Source organism: Herpailurus yagouaroundi, unplaced genomic scaffold (assembly GCF_014898765.1).
Source record: "Herpailurus yagouaroundi ecotype Mexico unplaced genomic scaffold, PumYag 181, whole genome shotgun sequence".
Classification (NCBI taxonomy): Eukaryota; Metazoa; Chordata; class Mammalia; order Carnivora; family Felidae; genus Herpailurus; species Herpailurus yagouaroundi.
This window is the reverse complement of record NW_024412412.1, coordinates 20,175,914-20,188,964: the sequence shown is the minus strand read 5'-3', so window position 1 is coordinate 20,188,964 and position 13,051 is coordinate 20,175,914. Positions and strand designations below refer to the sequence as shown.

Here is a 13,051-nt window from a genome sequence, read left to right as displayed (position 1 = left end):
GCGTTTCTCTCTTCCCTCACAGATGCCCATGCAGAGCTCTGGAATCGATGTACTCGGTCAAAAAAAAGTACAGGAGGATTGTGTTGTCATTCAAAGGTATATGAATACCACGCTCCCCTCTCACATGCCAAGACACATTTATAGTGCAGAGAAAAGGATCAGAGCAGAATGGAAGAATTTGATGTGGAGAACAGGCCAGTGAGGCAGGAGGAAATCGAGGAGGAATACCCGAGCAAAAATATTTACATTGTATAGATACATAAATATGAGAAAAATGTTTATTTGCACATGTGAGCTTTGTACACATGTATGTGTACACGTGTATACACATACATACACTCAACAACCTAGAACCAATTAAAAGCCCAAGCAGAGAAGGTTTGTAGGCTAACCAATTCATAGACACCTGTAAGGTACACATGAAAGGGAGTAGGAAAAAAGTCTTAAACATGGAAGGTAATCATTACGTGTTAAAATGAACTGTGGCCGTGAGACCAGCCACGAGATGCATGCACTCAGTAAGGCACTGAACGCCAAGATGGTCCCAGTGTTGACACAAAGGAAGACCTCCAGAGAGCAAGCCACATGACAGAGGGCTGGAATGTTCACGGCTTTAGAATAACATGGAAACTGATTACTTTCTTTCTTTTTTTAAGTTTATTCATTTATTTTGAGAGAGAAAGAAACAGCATGAGATGGGCTGGGGGGGGGGGGGCATGGAGAGAATCCCAAGCAGGCTCTGCACTGTCAGCACAGAGGCTGATGCGGGGCTTGAACCCACGAACCGTGAGATCATGACCTGAGCTGAAACCAAGATTCAGATGCTTAACCAATTCTGCCACCCAGGCACCCCAGAGACTGATTACTTCTAAGTTACTTCCTGCCATATATTTGCCTCTTTTGACATAAAGGCGAGTAAATCAAAAGCATTTTGTTTATTACAGTCTGTATCTGGAATAGAGGCTATTTAGAATACATAATTTAGGCAAGTGCAGTACAACATATATACTGGAGTGCTACAAAAATTGAAACTGTCATCTTATTATTACTGGTTTCTGAAAATGAATAAAGGGAAATGTCATTTAGAATGGAATCAGTGGACAGGGGAGCTCTCACGATGCGCCACTGCCCCTCCTCAACTGCTGCCTTAGCAGTAAGAAAGGAACAAGTCCCAGCAGGGGAGGAAAGGCTCCCCTGGCAAAAGCCCAGCCAATGAGAAGCCACTATTCTTCCAACTCCCAGTTTGCTCCAGGAGACTTTTTATTTATAAGAGCTTTCCCTACTTCCCCTTTCCCTCTATAAAAGTGTGTTCCTGTCCTTTGTTCTGCAGACTTGCCTATGGTTTTGCCACAGCTTGCTTGTCCCTCACTATAATTCTCTGCTTTTGCTGAATAAACACATATTCGCTGGTAAAACAACAGGCAAATTTATTTTTAAGGGTCACATTACCTGGTGATCAGAAGTGGAATCCAGAGAAAACCCCCAACAATGCCAAAGTTGGTGAGGAAACAAACAGGTGCCCATACCCACAGAGTCCATTGGACTCCCTGCTTTCTTGCCAATCCTGGGGTTTGAGGGTAAGATTTCTCCAGGATTCAAGTTCCTCTCTCTTTGTATCTGAGCTCTTCAGGCTTTATTTGGGATCTGTCTTAAAGACTTTTTTTTGTTTTTTTTGTTTTTTTGTTTGTTTGTTTTTTTTAAATGAGAGTACTCGTTGACTGCTTTACAGAATTGGACTGTTTCAGTTACAACCGTAATGACCTTTAGTCCAACTCCTGTTTAGAACCAATTGTCCCTGTTTAAATTGTACCAGTCTGTGTTGACATTCCTTCCGACTCATTTTGGGATTGGACTATGCCTGCTGGAAATGCACTAGCCTTTGGTTTGACTCCAGTTTGGAACTGGACTGTTCCTACTGGAAACATACTGGCTTTTGGTCTGATTCTTTTGGAACCAGGTTGTTCTGTTCAAGCTGTGGTGTTCAGGAACTTTTCTCTTTACAGAAAAACATCTAAAAAATGGGAATCCAGTCATCAAAATGCTTTGAGGGTACCTGGCCCCTACTTGGACTCCAGCTGCTTTATGTTTTAAAGTGGATCCATCTACGTGCACATTTATGACTAAATGGACCGAGTTAACCAAAAGGAATTTAGAATTTCAATGGCCAACAAGGAGAAATTTTGATCTCCCCAAACTTGTTTTATTCAAAAGTAAGCTAGAGAGCACAGTTCCTTAAAACATAAACAAACAAACCTAAATAGGACACCCATTTTATCCATTTATTTGAGAATGAGAGAGTGTGAGAGAGCACACGTGCACAGGAGAGGGGCAGAGAGAGAAAATCTTAAGAAGGCTGATGCCTATTTTAGGTGGTACCCTGAGACTTCTGAATCCTTTCCAGGATCCTGAATTCATCTCGTCGTAATAATCAGTAAGTTAACTGATGCAACAAGTGAACAAAGTCAAAATGGTTTCGGAGACCTCTTTTTCTGTTCCCCTACCTTCTTTGTTTCCAGACTCAAGGCAGCCACCTGGTGTCAGGCCCCCCATCAGGTGCCACTTTCCTTTATTCTCACTGCCAAACCTCCTTTTTCCCCTGAAATGTTCCCTGCTTCCTCTCCTGAACCTACTAAATCCTGCCTCTTTAAAATGGACTCTCCTGAGGATCTATAGAAACTCCAAGTTTCTCATGTTCCCAGCACCAAGGGAACTATGTAAGCCACACTTAAAGACTTTTCTAAAGTGACTGACGACCCCCATAAGCTTGCTATTGAATTTAACCTACTTATTCAAACTTAGCAATCTAGTTTCTCAGATTCATATCCATTAGTCCACATGCTTATTTGTGAGGGCCACACTGGATGAAACTAGCCCACTGGGAACATCCTGAAGGATATTTAGAGAAACAGACTCCTAACTTTTGGCAAGATGCTAGAACACTTGCAAGAAATCCGCACTGAGCAATGACAGTAGCTTTTCCTAAGCCCGTTGATGGGAACAAAATTCAGGCCTGCACACAAAAGCCTGATGAATCTCCTCATGGCTACTGTAATAGACTCCAAATTGTTTTCATTTTTTTAATTATTTTTTAAACATTTATTTATTTTTGAGAGAGAGGGAGAGACAGAGTGCGAGCAGAGGAGGGGCAGTGAGAGGGAGAATCCGAAGCACAGAATCCGAAGCAGGCTCCAGGCTCCACACTGTCAGCACAGAGCCTGACCTGGGGCCTGAACTCACGAATCGTGAGATCATGACCTGAGCAGAAGTCGGACACTCAATGGACTGAGCCACCCAGGCATCCCAACTCCAAATTGTTTTTTAAAAAATTCTGGTTTTCTTCCAGATGCTGAATCCACCCAGGTAGCATTGAACTCTATGTTCATTAATGACCTGAAGTGGGATGTTTCTTCTTTAGTTGAAAGGACCAAGATGAAATGGAAAACTACGTTCACTCCAGATTGGACTTGGCAAACCAGGTCACTGGCATCCTAGGTGGGTCACCTGAAAAAAAGACTGCTAAAATTCTCAATTTTCAACTTTGGCAAATGAAGGCTCCTAAACAAAACCCAAAACCTCCTGGTTTCTGCTGTTATTGCAATGAGTCAGAGCATTAGAAAAAAGACTGTTAGAAACTTAAGCTCTCCAAGCGCTGTTAGCCCCCTAGGGAGTCTTTCCAATGTCCTCCTAATTCCCCATTATGTGGCCCCGAGGGACTACAGGGGTTTGTCCCGATCCTCCCTCCTAACTGGCCTGGAGAAACCACTTTCCAGACTGGGAACGAAACTCTGTCTGTAGTGAGACCAGAGCCACACTCTTGGTGCTGAGTGCCACTGCTGTAAAGCAGCCTCAGCCTCAAGAGCGCCAAAACAGTTCAAGTGGGGGGTGGGGGTCTCTGATAAATCTCAACAGGTTCCCATCTCTGACGCTACTCCCTTTTGTCTAGGCCCTTTGAGAAATAGGCCCCTTTTCTCCTTAGTTCCTCTACCTCTATTCACTTACTGGGCCTGGATTTCTCGCAGAACTATCATGCCAGAATCTCCCTCTCCCCAAAGGGGAAATAATTCTAGAATTGGACAACAGTAATCAAAATAGCCAACCAGGGGGATGCAATGACACTTCCACATCTTTCATTTGCTCCATACCTGACTATAGCTGCATCTAGGGACCCTGATTATTTGTTCCTATCGGATTACCTACCATCCCCGTAATGGGCAAAATCCTTAACTGATATGGGGAGAATCCCAAGTGCACCTCCCCATGAAGATTCAAAGAGATCCCTCAAAACATCTCTGCAGAATTAATCAGTAGCCTGTAAATGAAGAAGCCCCTCAAAGCACCAAGCCCTTAACAGATTATAAGGCTCACGGCTTCACTAGTTCCCTGTAATACTCCTATTTTATGTGTAAGAAAATCCAATACCCAAGGATGGAGGTTGTCCAGGACCTAAGAGCAACAAATACCATTGTTTTCTCTCGGCATCTTGTTGTTCTCAATCCTTCTATGCTACTGATATCCATTCCTAGTGAAAGCAAATTTTTCACAATTTAACGATGCCATGCATTTTTGCATTCTAGCTGGTAGGAATAGCCAGTATCTTTTTGCCCTCACTTGGGAGGAAGCAGCACACCGGGACAGAAATACCCCAGGGTTCTGCAGAGTCCCTCTTACTTTTCACAAACCTTCAAAGATGACGTGGATGATAGGAAGTTTTCTGAAGGCTCTACTTTGTTAAAATATGTAGATGATTTCCTTCTCTATACCCCCTTCTCAAACCTCTTCACAGGAGACAGCATCCACCTGTTAAAATTTGTGGCCTTAAAGGGATATAAAGTCTCCAAAGTGGGGTGGGGATGGGGGCGGGGAGCAGTTTGCTCAAATTTAGGTTTGATACTTAGGGCACCTGATCTAAAAGGAAACGCCATTTAGAATGGAATTGGGAGGCAGTTGGGGGAACTCTCCTGCCCTCTCACTTCTCCTCAACTATAGACCCAGCAGGAAGAAAGGAGCCTGGCAAGTTGATAGTATTTTAGGTGCTACTTACTAACCTCATAGGAGGAAGAAAACCTTTCTTCCTCCCCTGGCAACAGCCCAGCCAATGAGGGACTGCCATATCAGCCAATGAGAAGCCACTATACTTCAAACTCCATTTACTCCAATGGCCTTTTTTTGTTTGAACAGCCTTTCCAACTCCCCCCAACCCCACCTGCCACTCCCTGCTCTCCTCTATAAAAGAGTGTTCCCCTCTTTTGCTCTGTAGGCTTGCCTATGGTTTTGCTGTAGCTTGCTTGTAAAGGATTGCAATTCTCTGTTGTTCCCAAATAAACTCCTTTTTGCTGGTAAAATAATTGGGAGATTTATTTCTTTCAATTTTTTTTTAATGTTTATTTATTTTTGAAGGAGAGAGAGAGACAGAGCATGAGCAGGGGAGGGGCAGAGAGAGAGGGACACAGGGAATTTGAAGCAGGCTCCAGGCTCTGAGCTACCAGCACAGAGCCCTTCGTGGGACTCAAACCCACCAAGTGTGAGATCATGACCTGAGCCAAAGTCAGATGCTTAACCGACTGAGCCACCCAGGCGCCCACGGCAGATTTATTTCTAACACTTTCAAGTTGTTTTCTTCCTTCCCCCACACCCAGCAGGCCACTTTCAGAAAGTAGGAAAACAGGGGGCGCCTGGGTGGCTTAGTCAGTTAAACGTCTGACTTTGGCTCAGGTCATGATCTCATGGTCTGTGAGTCAAGCCCCGCGTCGGGCTCTGTGCTGACAGCTAGGAGCCTGGAGCCTCGGATTCTGTGTCTCCCTCTCCTTCTCTGCCCCTCCTCAACTCATGCTCTGTCAAAAATAAATAAACGTTAAAAAAAAAAAAAGAAAGAAAATAGGAAAACAGGGCAAAAAGATTATCCTTCCCTACACCTTTCCCTTTTTTTCCACATTCTGTACCCTCTGGGTGGGTGGGCTATTCTTGGGTCTTTCTCACAGGCTCATTTAGCCACAAAAGATTTGAAAAGGCCATACACCTCGATTAAAAATATAAACATTAAATGCACTAAAATATGACACTGACCCTTCCTTCCCTTATGTTTTTGAATCCTCTGCTGTCTTTGACAGCTTTGATTATCATACCAGGGTTTATTTCTTGAAGGTCTCACATATAAGACTCTATGCTTTTTCCAATATAATCCAGTGGTTCATACTGAGGCACCAAAAAAGTCATCCTCAGCTCTGCACTTGTTGGGATGAGAAAATGCTTAGCGGTAGACAGAATTTACTGGAGAATGGAAATTTTTTTTCCTCTGATTTTGATAGGCTAGAAATGGGCATTTTAATCATGGGGTATTTCCATATTTGTCCAGGGTCACAGGCAAATATGTAATACACAAACTTGAAAAAAATAATTGTCTCAGAAAAAATAAAGGCCTCAGAAGACATCACTTAATTTTTTGTTCATTATTGTCATTTTTATGAGATCATTAATTACATAGAGAAAAATCTCCCTAAAGGTCAAAGTCCATTTTGACCATTTGATATTTACTCACGTTGGTCCAGAAGGAGGATAGGTTGATTTTCTGCAATCTTCTGTCCACTAAAAAAAAAAGAAAATTAAGTTTCAGAAAGTCACAAATTGAACAGGCAATTTGAAAAACAGTCAAAAGTCATGGCGACAAAAAACAAGCATGGTTTGCCCTTTTATATCATTTCAATACCTCTTAAAAGTCTTCTCCTCCCATGAAAATTTCTAAAATCTCAAACTGAAGTACATTTTCAGTCTTAATTCAGTTTGCACTAGTGCTGTAATGTGGCTTCTATGTTGCAAACACACTGAGTAAAGAGGAAATGTAAAAAGTAGAAGGACACGTTCATGTCTGATAGGCTGACTTGTGAGGAACAGTGAATTGCCTGACAAAATATGCTATCGCTTGAATTTATGAGCTAACTCCACTGTGATAGAGATTTGCATCGCAAACCAGATTTTCAGGACACACTGCATAGGCCCTTCATAATCTGGCCATAATTTACCTTCTCCGCTTCATTTCCTGCCACTCCCCCCACCACGTATAGTCACATGCAACCACATCCTCTGATCGCTCACCCTTCCCCGCCCCAGCATGCTGTTCCTGCTGCCTAACATGCCTTTTTTTCCACCTAGTGAACTCTGGGCTTTAAATTCTAAGATCCAGTTCAAATGCTGTCTGTTTTGTGAAGTCTTCCTGTACTTCTCATATGAACACAGCTATCCTCTCCTCTACCTTCCCCATGGCACCGAGCCCAGCTCCATTACTGTAGTTATACACTGCAGTGTAACTATTCATTTTCTCTCTCCATGACCAGATTCTGTGCTCCTTGAGGTGAACGTGGCTCCTATCATTGAGGCCAGTCAGTGAATGAATGAGTGAGACGGTTTCAGGGAGAAGTGTTTTAAGCTCGGTAGCAAAATAAAAGGAGCTCTTAACATAAAATGAGAAAAGTCCACACGGATTTATGATTCTTTTATTACTAATTCAAGATAGCAAGCACGTTTATCTCCTTCTCTCCACAGACCCAATATTGTAAAAGTAAAATAACTTTTTTTATAAAGAAGTATAGGGGCGCCCAGGTGGCTCAGTCAGTTACGCGTCTGACTCAATTTTGGCTCAGGTCATGATCTCACAGTTGGTGGGATCGAGCCCCATGTGGGCTCTGTGCTGACAGCGTGGAGCCCACTTGGGATTCTCTCTGCCCCTCTCCCCCTCTCAAAATAAACATTAAAAAAAAAAAAAGATGGGCGCCTGGGTGGCGCAGTCGGTTAAGCGTCTGACTTCAGCCAGGTCACGATCTCACGGTCCGTGAGTTCGAGCCCCGCGTCAGGCTCTGGGCTGATGGCTCCGAGCCTGGAGCCTGTTTCCGATTCTGTGTCTCCCTCTCTCTCTGCCCCTCCCCCGTTCATGCTCTGTCTCTGTCCCATAAATAAATAAAAACGTTGAAAAAAAAAAAAGAAGTATAAATCCACAATAAAAAGTGGAATAGGGAAGGGAACTACTAGAACTAAAGTATGAGCTCAGAAAATATACCTGCAGCAAATTTGTGTAGGAATGTACATCTAACATCTTATTTTAACTTTTTTTTTAACTGAAGTATAGTTGATACACAATGTCACATTAGTTTCAGGTGTACAACATAGTGCTGTGCTATGCTGTGCTATGCTCACCACAAGCTACCATCTGTCGCCATACAAACTATTACAATACCACTAACTATATTCCCTATGTTGTACGTTTCATCCCTATGGCTTATTCATTTCATAATGTCTTAATTTTTTATAGTAAGGAGGTATATAATATACCCTGACATTACCTGTGATGCAAACATTAACTTTCTAAATAACTTTACTACAGTATGTTTCTTATCAAAGTGCTCAAGTTTTGCCTTGTAATTTTAGACTGAATTCACTAAGAAACAGCAGTGAGCACCAAATGATCAGAAGCTAATCCAATCATTAGAATTTAAAATGTTTCTAAATGACTACAGCATAACATACTAGATAATAAATAATAGCAATTTGATATTGAATTATTATATTATTATATCAATAATGAATTATTATCAAGTTGGCAAAAGCTAATGTCCAAAGCCATTCAATGTTCAGTAACAGTGGTTGACAGTGGTTCTTGTTCGGAAAAATTTTGGCCTGCAGCACAACTTCACCGCTGTTAACCTATCTAACTACTACTAATACAGTAGTTTGGACATTTAGCGTCTATGTCTTATAAAAATTAAAAAAAAAAATGATAACGGTTAAGTCTACGAAAGCAAAAGAGTTCATAGTTGATATTACTGGTTTCATTAGCACATGACAGATTCAAATATTTTCCACAAAGTACCTTTCAACCAGTAATATAATTAATAATCACAAGCTTGAAACAGCTTGCATTTTCACAAGCTTTGAACATCTGTCCAGCTAAGCTTTGTCTCCTCTGCACATATTTTTACCATTGTCAATTGTTATACAAAATAGCAGATTCCATTTCAGGTCTTATTGAATTACCAAGTTCTCAAGTTCTTTGAAAGCATCCTTGCCTATAGTTGTTCCATGCAGACTATTCATTTTTCCTTTAATTTATAACATTTATTGGGGCACCTGGGTGGCTCAGTCAGTTAAGCATCTGACTTCAGCTCAGGTCATGATCTCACCGTCTGCGAGTTAGAGCCCCGTGTCGGGCTCTGTGCTGACAGCTCAGAGCCTAGAGCCTGCTTCAGATTCTGTGTTTCCCTCTCTCTCTGCCCCTCCCCCACTCATGCTCTCTCTCTCAAAAATAAACATTAAAAAAAATTTTAACATAAAAAATAAATTTATAACATTTATTTAGGCAAAAAAAAAAATTCCAAAACAAAACTCTATACACACAACATTAACACCTAAGTGATGCCCTGATGTTAATTCAGTTTCAAATTGGCAATGGTGCTTTAATAAATAGCAATAACTGGTCAGTATCAACAACTGGGAATCAATTTGCCTTGTTCTTTAATGGATATGGATGTTTCTGTCAAAGTCCTGGAGAACTGTTCTCATCTAAAGGCTAATAGTGCAACACAATTTTTTCAGGATGCATTTCTTCTGCAGCAATCAAATGTGATTTCATTAACTTGCCAATGGGAAATAGTTTTCCTTGCTTTGATAACAGATGAGCTACTTAAAGACCTACTTTGACTGCAGCCTCATTTGCTTTTTAAAATTTGTAAATAAATTCTGCTGTGATGAGATATTTTGCTTTAAATTGTCTTGTTTTTCTGATCATTTTTTCCTATAAGATAGGAATACTGTGATGAATGCTTAATCATGCCAAGTTGATGTGTATTTTATTCCTTCAGCACAACTCTAGATGTGCTGTCATCTAGTTGAGTGACAAGATAATCCCATTCTCTACTTTGCCTCAAGGACACAACATTTGAAGCCCACTTTTCTTGCTTCGACATGATAGGTTTGCATTGGTAACTTTCTTTTTTTTCCCCTAAAGATTAAAATAACACAACACATCGATGGGGCACCTGTTTGACTCAGTCATTTTATTTAAGCATCCGACTCTTGATCTTGGCTTAGGTCATGATCCCACAGTTAGTGGGGTCAAGCCCTGCATCAGGCTTGTGCTGACAGCATGGGGTCTGCTTGGGATTCTCTCTCTCTGTCTGTCTCTCTCCTTCTGTCCCTCCTTCCCTCCCTCCGTCTCCCCGGTCTGCTTAGGATTCTCTCTTTCTCTTTGCCCCTCCCCTGATGGTTTTCTTTCTCTCTCCCTCTCAAAATAAATAAAACACACACACACACACAAAATAATAATAACATGGTGCATTGATACATGTGGCACTTACAATGCTGTTGAGTTCAAAGTGCATGCACGTCACCTGAAGTGTGCCAAGCAACCGGGAAAAGCCCCTAGTGCACTGTACCCAGGCTCTGCTAGACCACTCAACTGTTGTAATGCTAAGCAGCCACAGACAGTAAGCAAACAAACAAGTGTGGCTATGTTCCAGGACAACTCTGTTTATGGGCACTGACACGTGAATTCCGTATCATTTGCACATGTCACAAAATATTAATCTTTTGATTTGCCCCTTCCAATTTTCCAGAAATGTAAAAACCATTCTTAGCTTAAAAACAAACAAACAAACAAACAACAGGGGGCAGGATGCATTGGGCCAGCTGGCTGCAGTCTGCCAGCCACTGCTGTAAAGCATGAACACCTATACAAGCTACCTCTGTTCTTCCTACACTCTTTTTTGTTTCTTTAGAAGAAAACCCTTTGCGGTGGTGTGTGTGAAAAAAAGAGAGAAGGAGATGGAGAGAGAGATTGTGTGTGTTTAGTTTTCTGCCCAGTGATAATGCCATATGTGGTTTTGTATGCAGTGGTCAGGATGGCGGTTATTTCCTGTTTACCGACCCCTCAATTTAACTCTACCTTCATCCTCCTTTATTATCTTTATAAGACCCTCCAGAATAATTGCCACTCTGAGCCAGGAGCCTCTTGGCACTCTCCTTTTCTCACAACAGCTTCTTCTACTTTGTCTCATCAGCCAACACTCCTCCATTTACTACCTACATACCAAAAATTAATTAGAAGTGCCCCAGATGCAGAGTCCTTAAAATCACACATGAATGGACTTATGCAGTACTTGGCCGCACTTAGCTTTCCTATGGCTGCTGTAACAAATTACCACAAACATAATAGCTTAATATAACACAAATTTATCATGTTATAGCTCTGAAGGTCCGAAGTCTAAAATGGGTCTGCAGCTCAGAGCTCCCTCAGGGACTCTAAGGCAGAATCTGTTTCCCTGACTTTTCCAGCCTCTAGAGATCACCTGCATTCTTTGACTTATGGTCCCTTCCTCCATCTTCAAAGCCAGAAGTACAGCATCTTTTCTCTTCTCTGGCCTCCTGCCTCCCTCTTATAAGGACCTCTGTGATTATATTGGGCTCCTCTGAATAATCCAGTATAATGTCCTCATCTCAAGCTCCTTTACTAAATCATGTCTGTAAAGTCCCCTTTGCCATAAAAAGCACATACTCACAGCTTCTCAGGACCTGGGCATGTTTGGGAAGCTATTATTCATCCCATCCATACAAAAGAAACTGTCAAATATGACATATAGTAAAATCTCAATACAGAGCAGGAACAACATATAAACATTTGCAATCAATGTGGGACACTAATCCTGAATCCCAATAAGCAAAATGCCCATCCTATAAGAATTCAATTCTTCTCATTAGTAGACCTATGTTACAAAAAAATGTATTAACTTGCTAATATATTTTCATCAACAGAAAATTTGTGGCAATATAGAAATTATGTAAGTACCTACATAATATCCTTTATTTGTCTCTTGGCCCAAAATGCCTAAAAGATTTACTTTCTGGCCCTGCACCAAAAAAAAAGTTGAATGACTCCTGCCTGAGAGTAAAGGTGTTTTTTTTTTTTTTTTTTTTTATGTTTATTTGTTTTTGAAGGAGAGAGAGAGCATGAGCAGGGAAGGGGCAGTGAGAGAGGGAGACACAGAATCTGAAGCAGGCTCCAGGCTCGGAGCTGTCAGCACAGAGCCTGAAGCAGGGCTCAGACTCATGAGCCGTGAGATGATGACCTGAGCTGAAGTCAGGTGCTTAACCAACTGAGCCACTCAGGTGCCCCTAAAAGCCTCCTATTCTAATATGTAGGCACAAAGAAAACAAATTAAAAACAATCTAACTAAAATATACTCCAATAATTTAAGGAACAGAAAAAAATAAATAATATCAAATAATTACCAGTTTTAATATTCTGATTATTCACAATTTAAGGAACAGAAAAAAGAAAGTAATATCAAATAATTACCAGCTTCAACATTCTGATTACTCAAATAGTAACCTCAAGAGAAAGTCAATATATTGTTATATCCATGAAACAAGAGCAGAATGATATGAAAAAAAGGTGACCCAAGTAATTAAAAGCATAACTGCTGAAATAAAAAGGAAAGTAAAGGTGAGAAAATCTGTCTTAGAATATAGAAAACATCATACAGAAAATACAGGAAAAATAAAATAAAATAAAACCATAGGAGGAAAAAAAAGATAAATGTTTATAAAATCAATATGTGGGGTCTAACAACTGATTAATAGGATTTCCAGAAAGAGAAAACACAGAAAACAAAGGGGAGGAAATTATGAGTGAAATTATGTAAGAAAATTTTCTAGAGCTGAATGGAGATGTGTCTTTGAAATAAAAACGCCTACTGATTACTCAAAAAGTGACTGAAAAAAAGAACCTTCAGTCAGACACATTACTGTGCTATTTCAGACATAAAGAATAAAGACAAAAAACATAAAAGCCTCTACACCTAAACTGGGGTGTGGGTCCTACAGAAGAATAAAAATAACACTCCCATCAGACTTCTCAACAGCTATATGAATGCTAGAAAAGAGTTATGCCATTATTTCCTCGGGAAGGAATTAATTTCAAACTAGAGTTTTACAGTTCATCAAGCAATGATCAATTTTTATATTTAAATAGAATCTTTGATTTTAAGTCATTGCAAGGACTCAGTTTACC

At 40.8% G+C, this 13,051-nt stretch overlaps 1 protein-coding gene across 1 annotated transcript in view; it reads right to left on the bottom strand.

Moving 5' to 3' along the window:
* ASAH1 (N-acylsphingosine amidohydrolase 1) overlaps window positions 1–13,051 on the bottom strand; it is a 49,963-nt gene that overhangs the window by 19,314 nt on the left and 17,598 nt on the right. Inside the window, exon 2 of the mRNA XM_040490057.1 lies at window positions 6,536–6,582. Within this exon, the coding sequence (XP_040345991.1) occupies window positions 6,536–6,582 (47 nt within the window). The remainder of the gene's footprint in view (window positions 1–6,535; window positions 6,583–13,051) is intronic.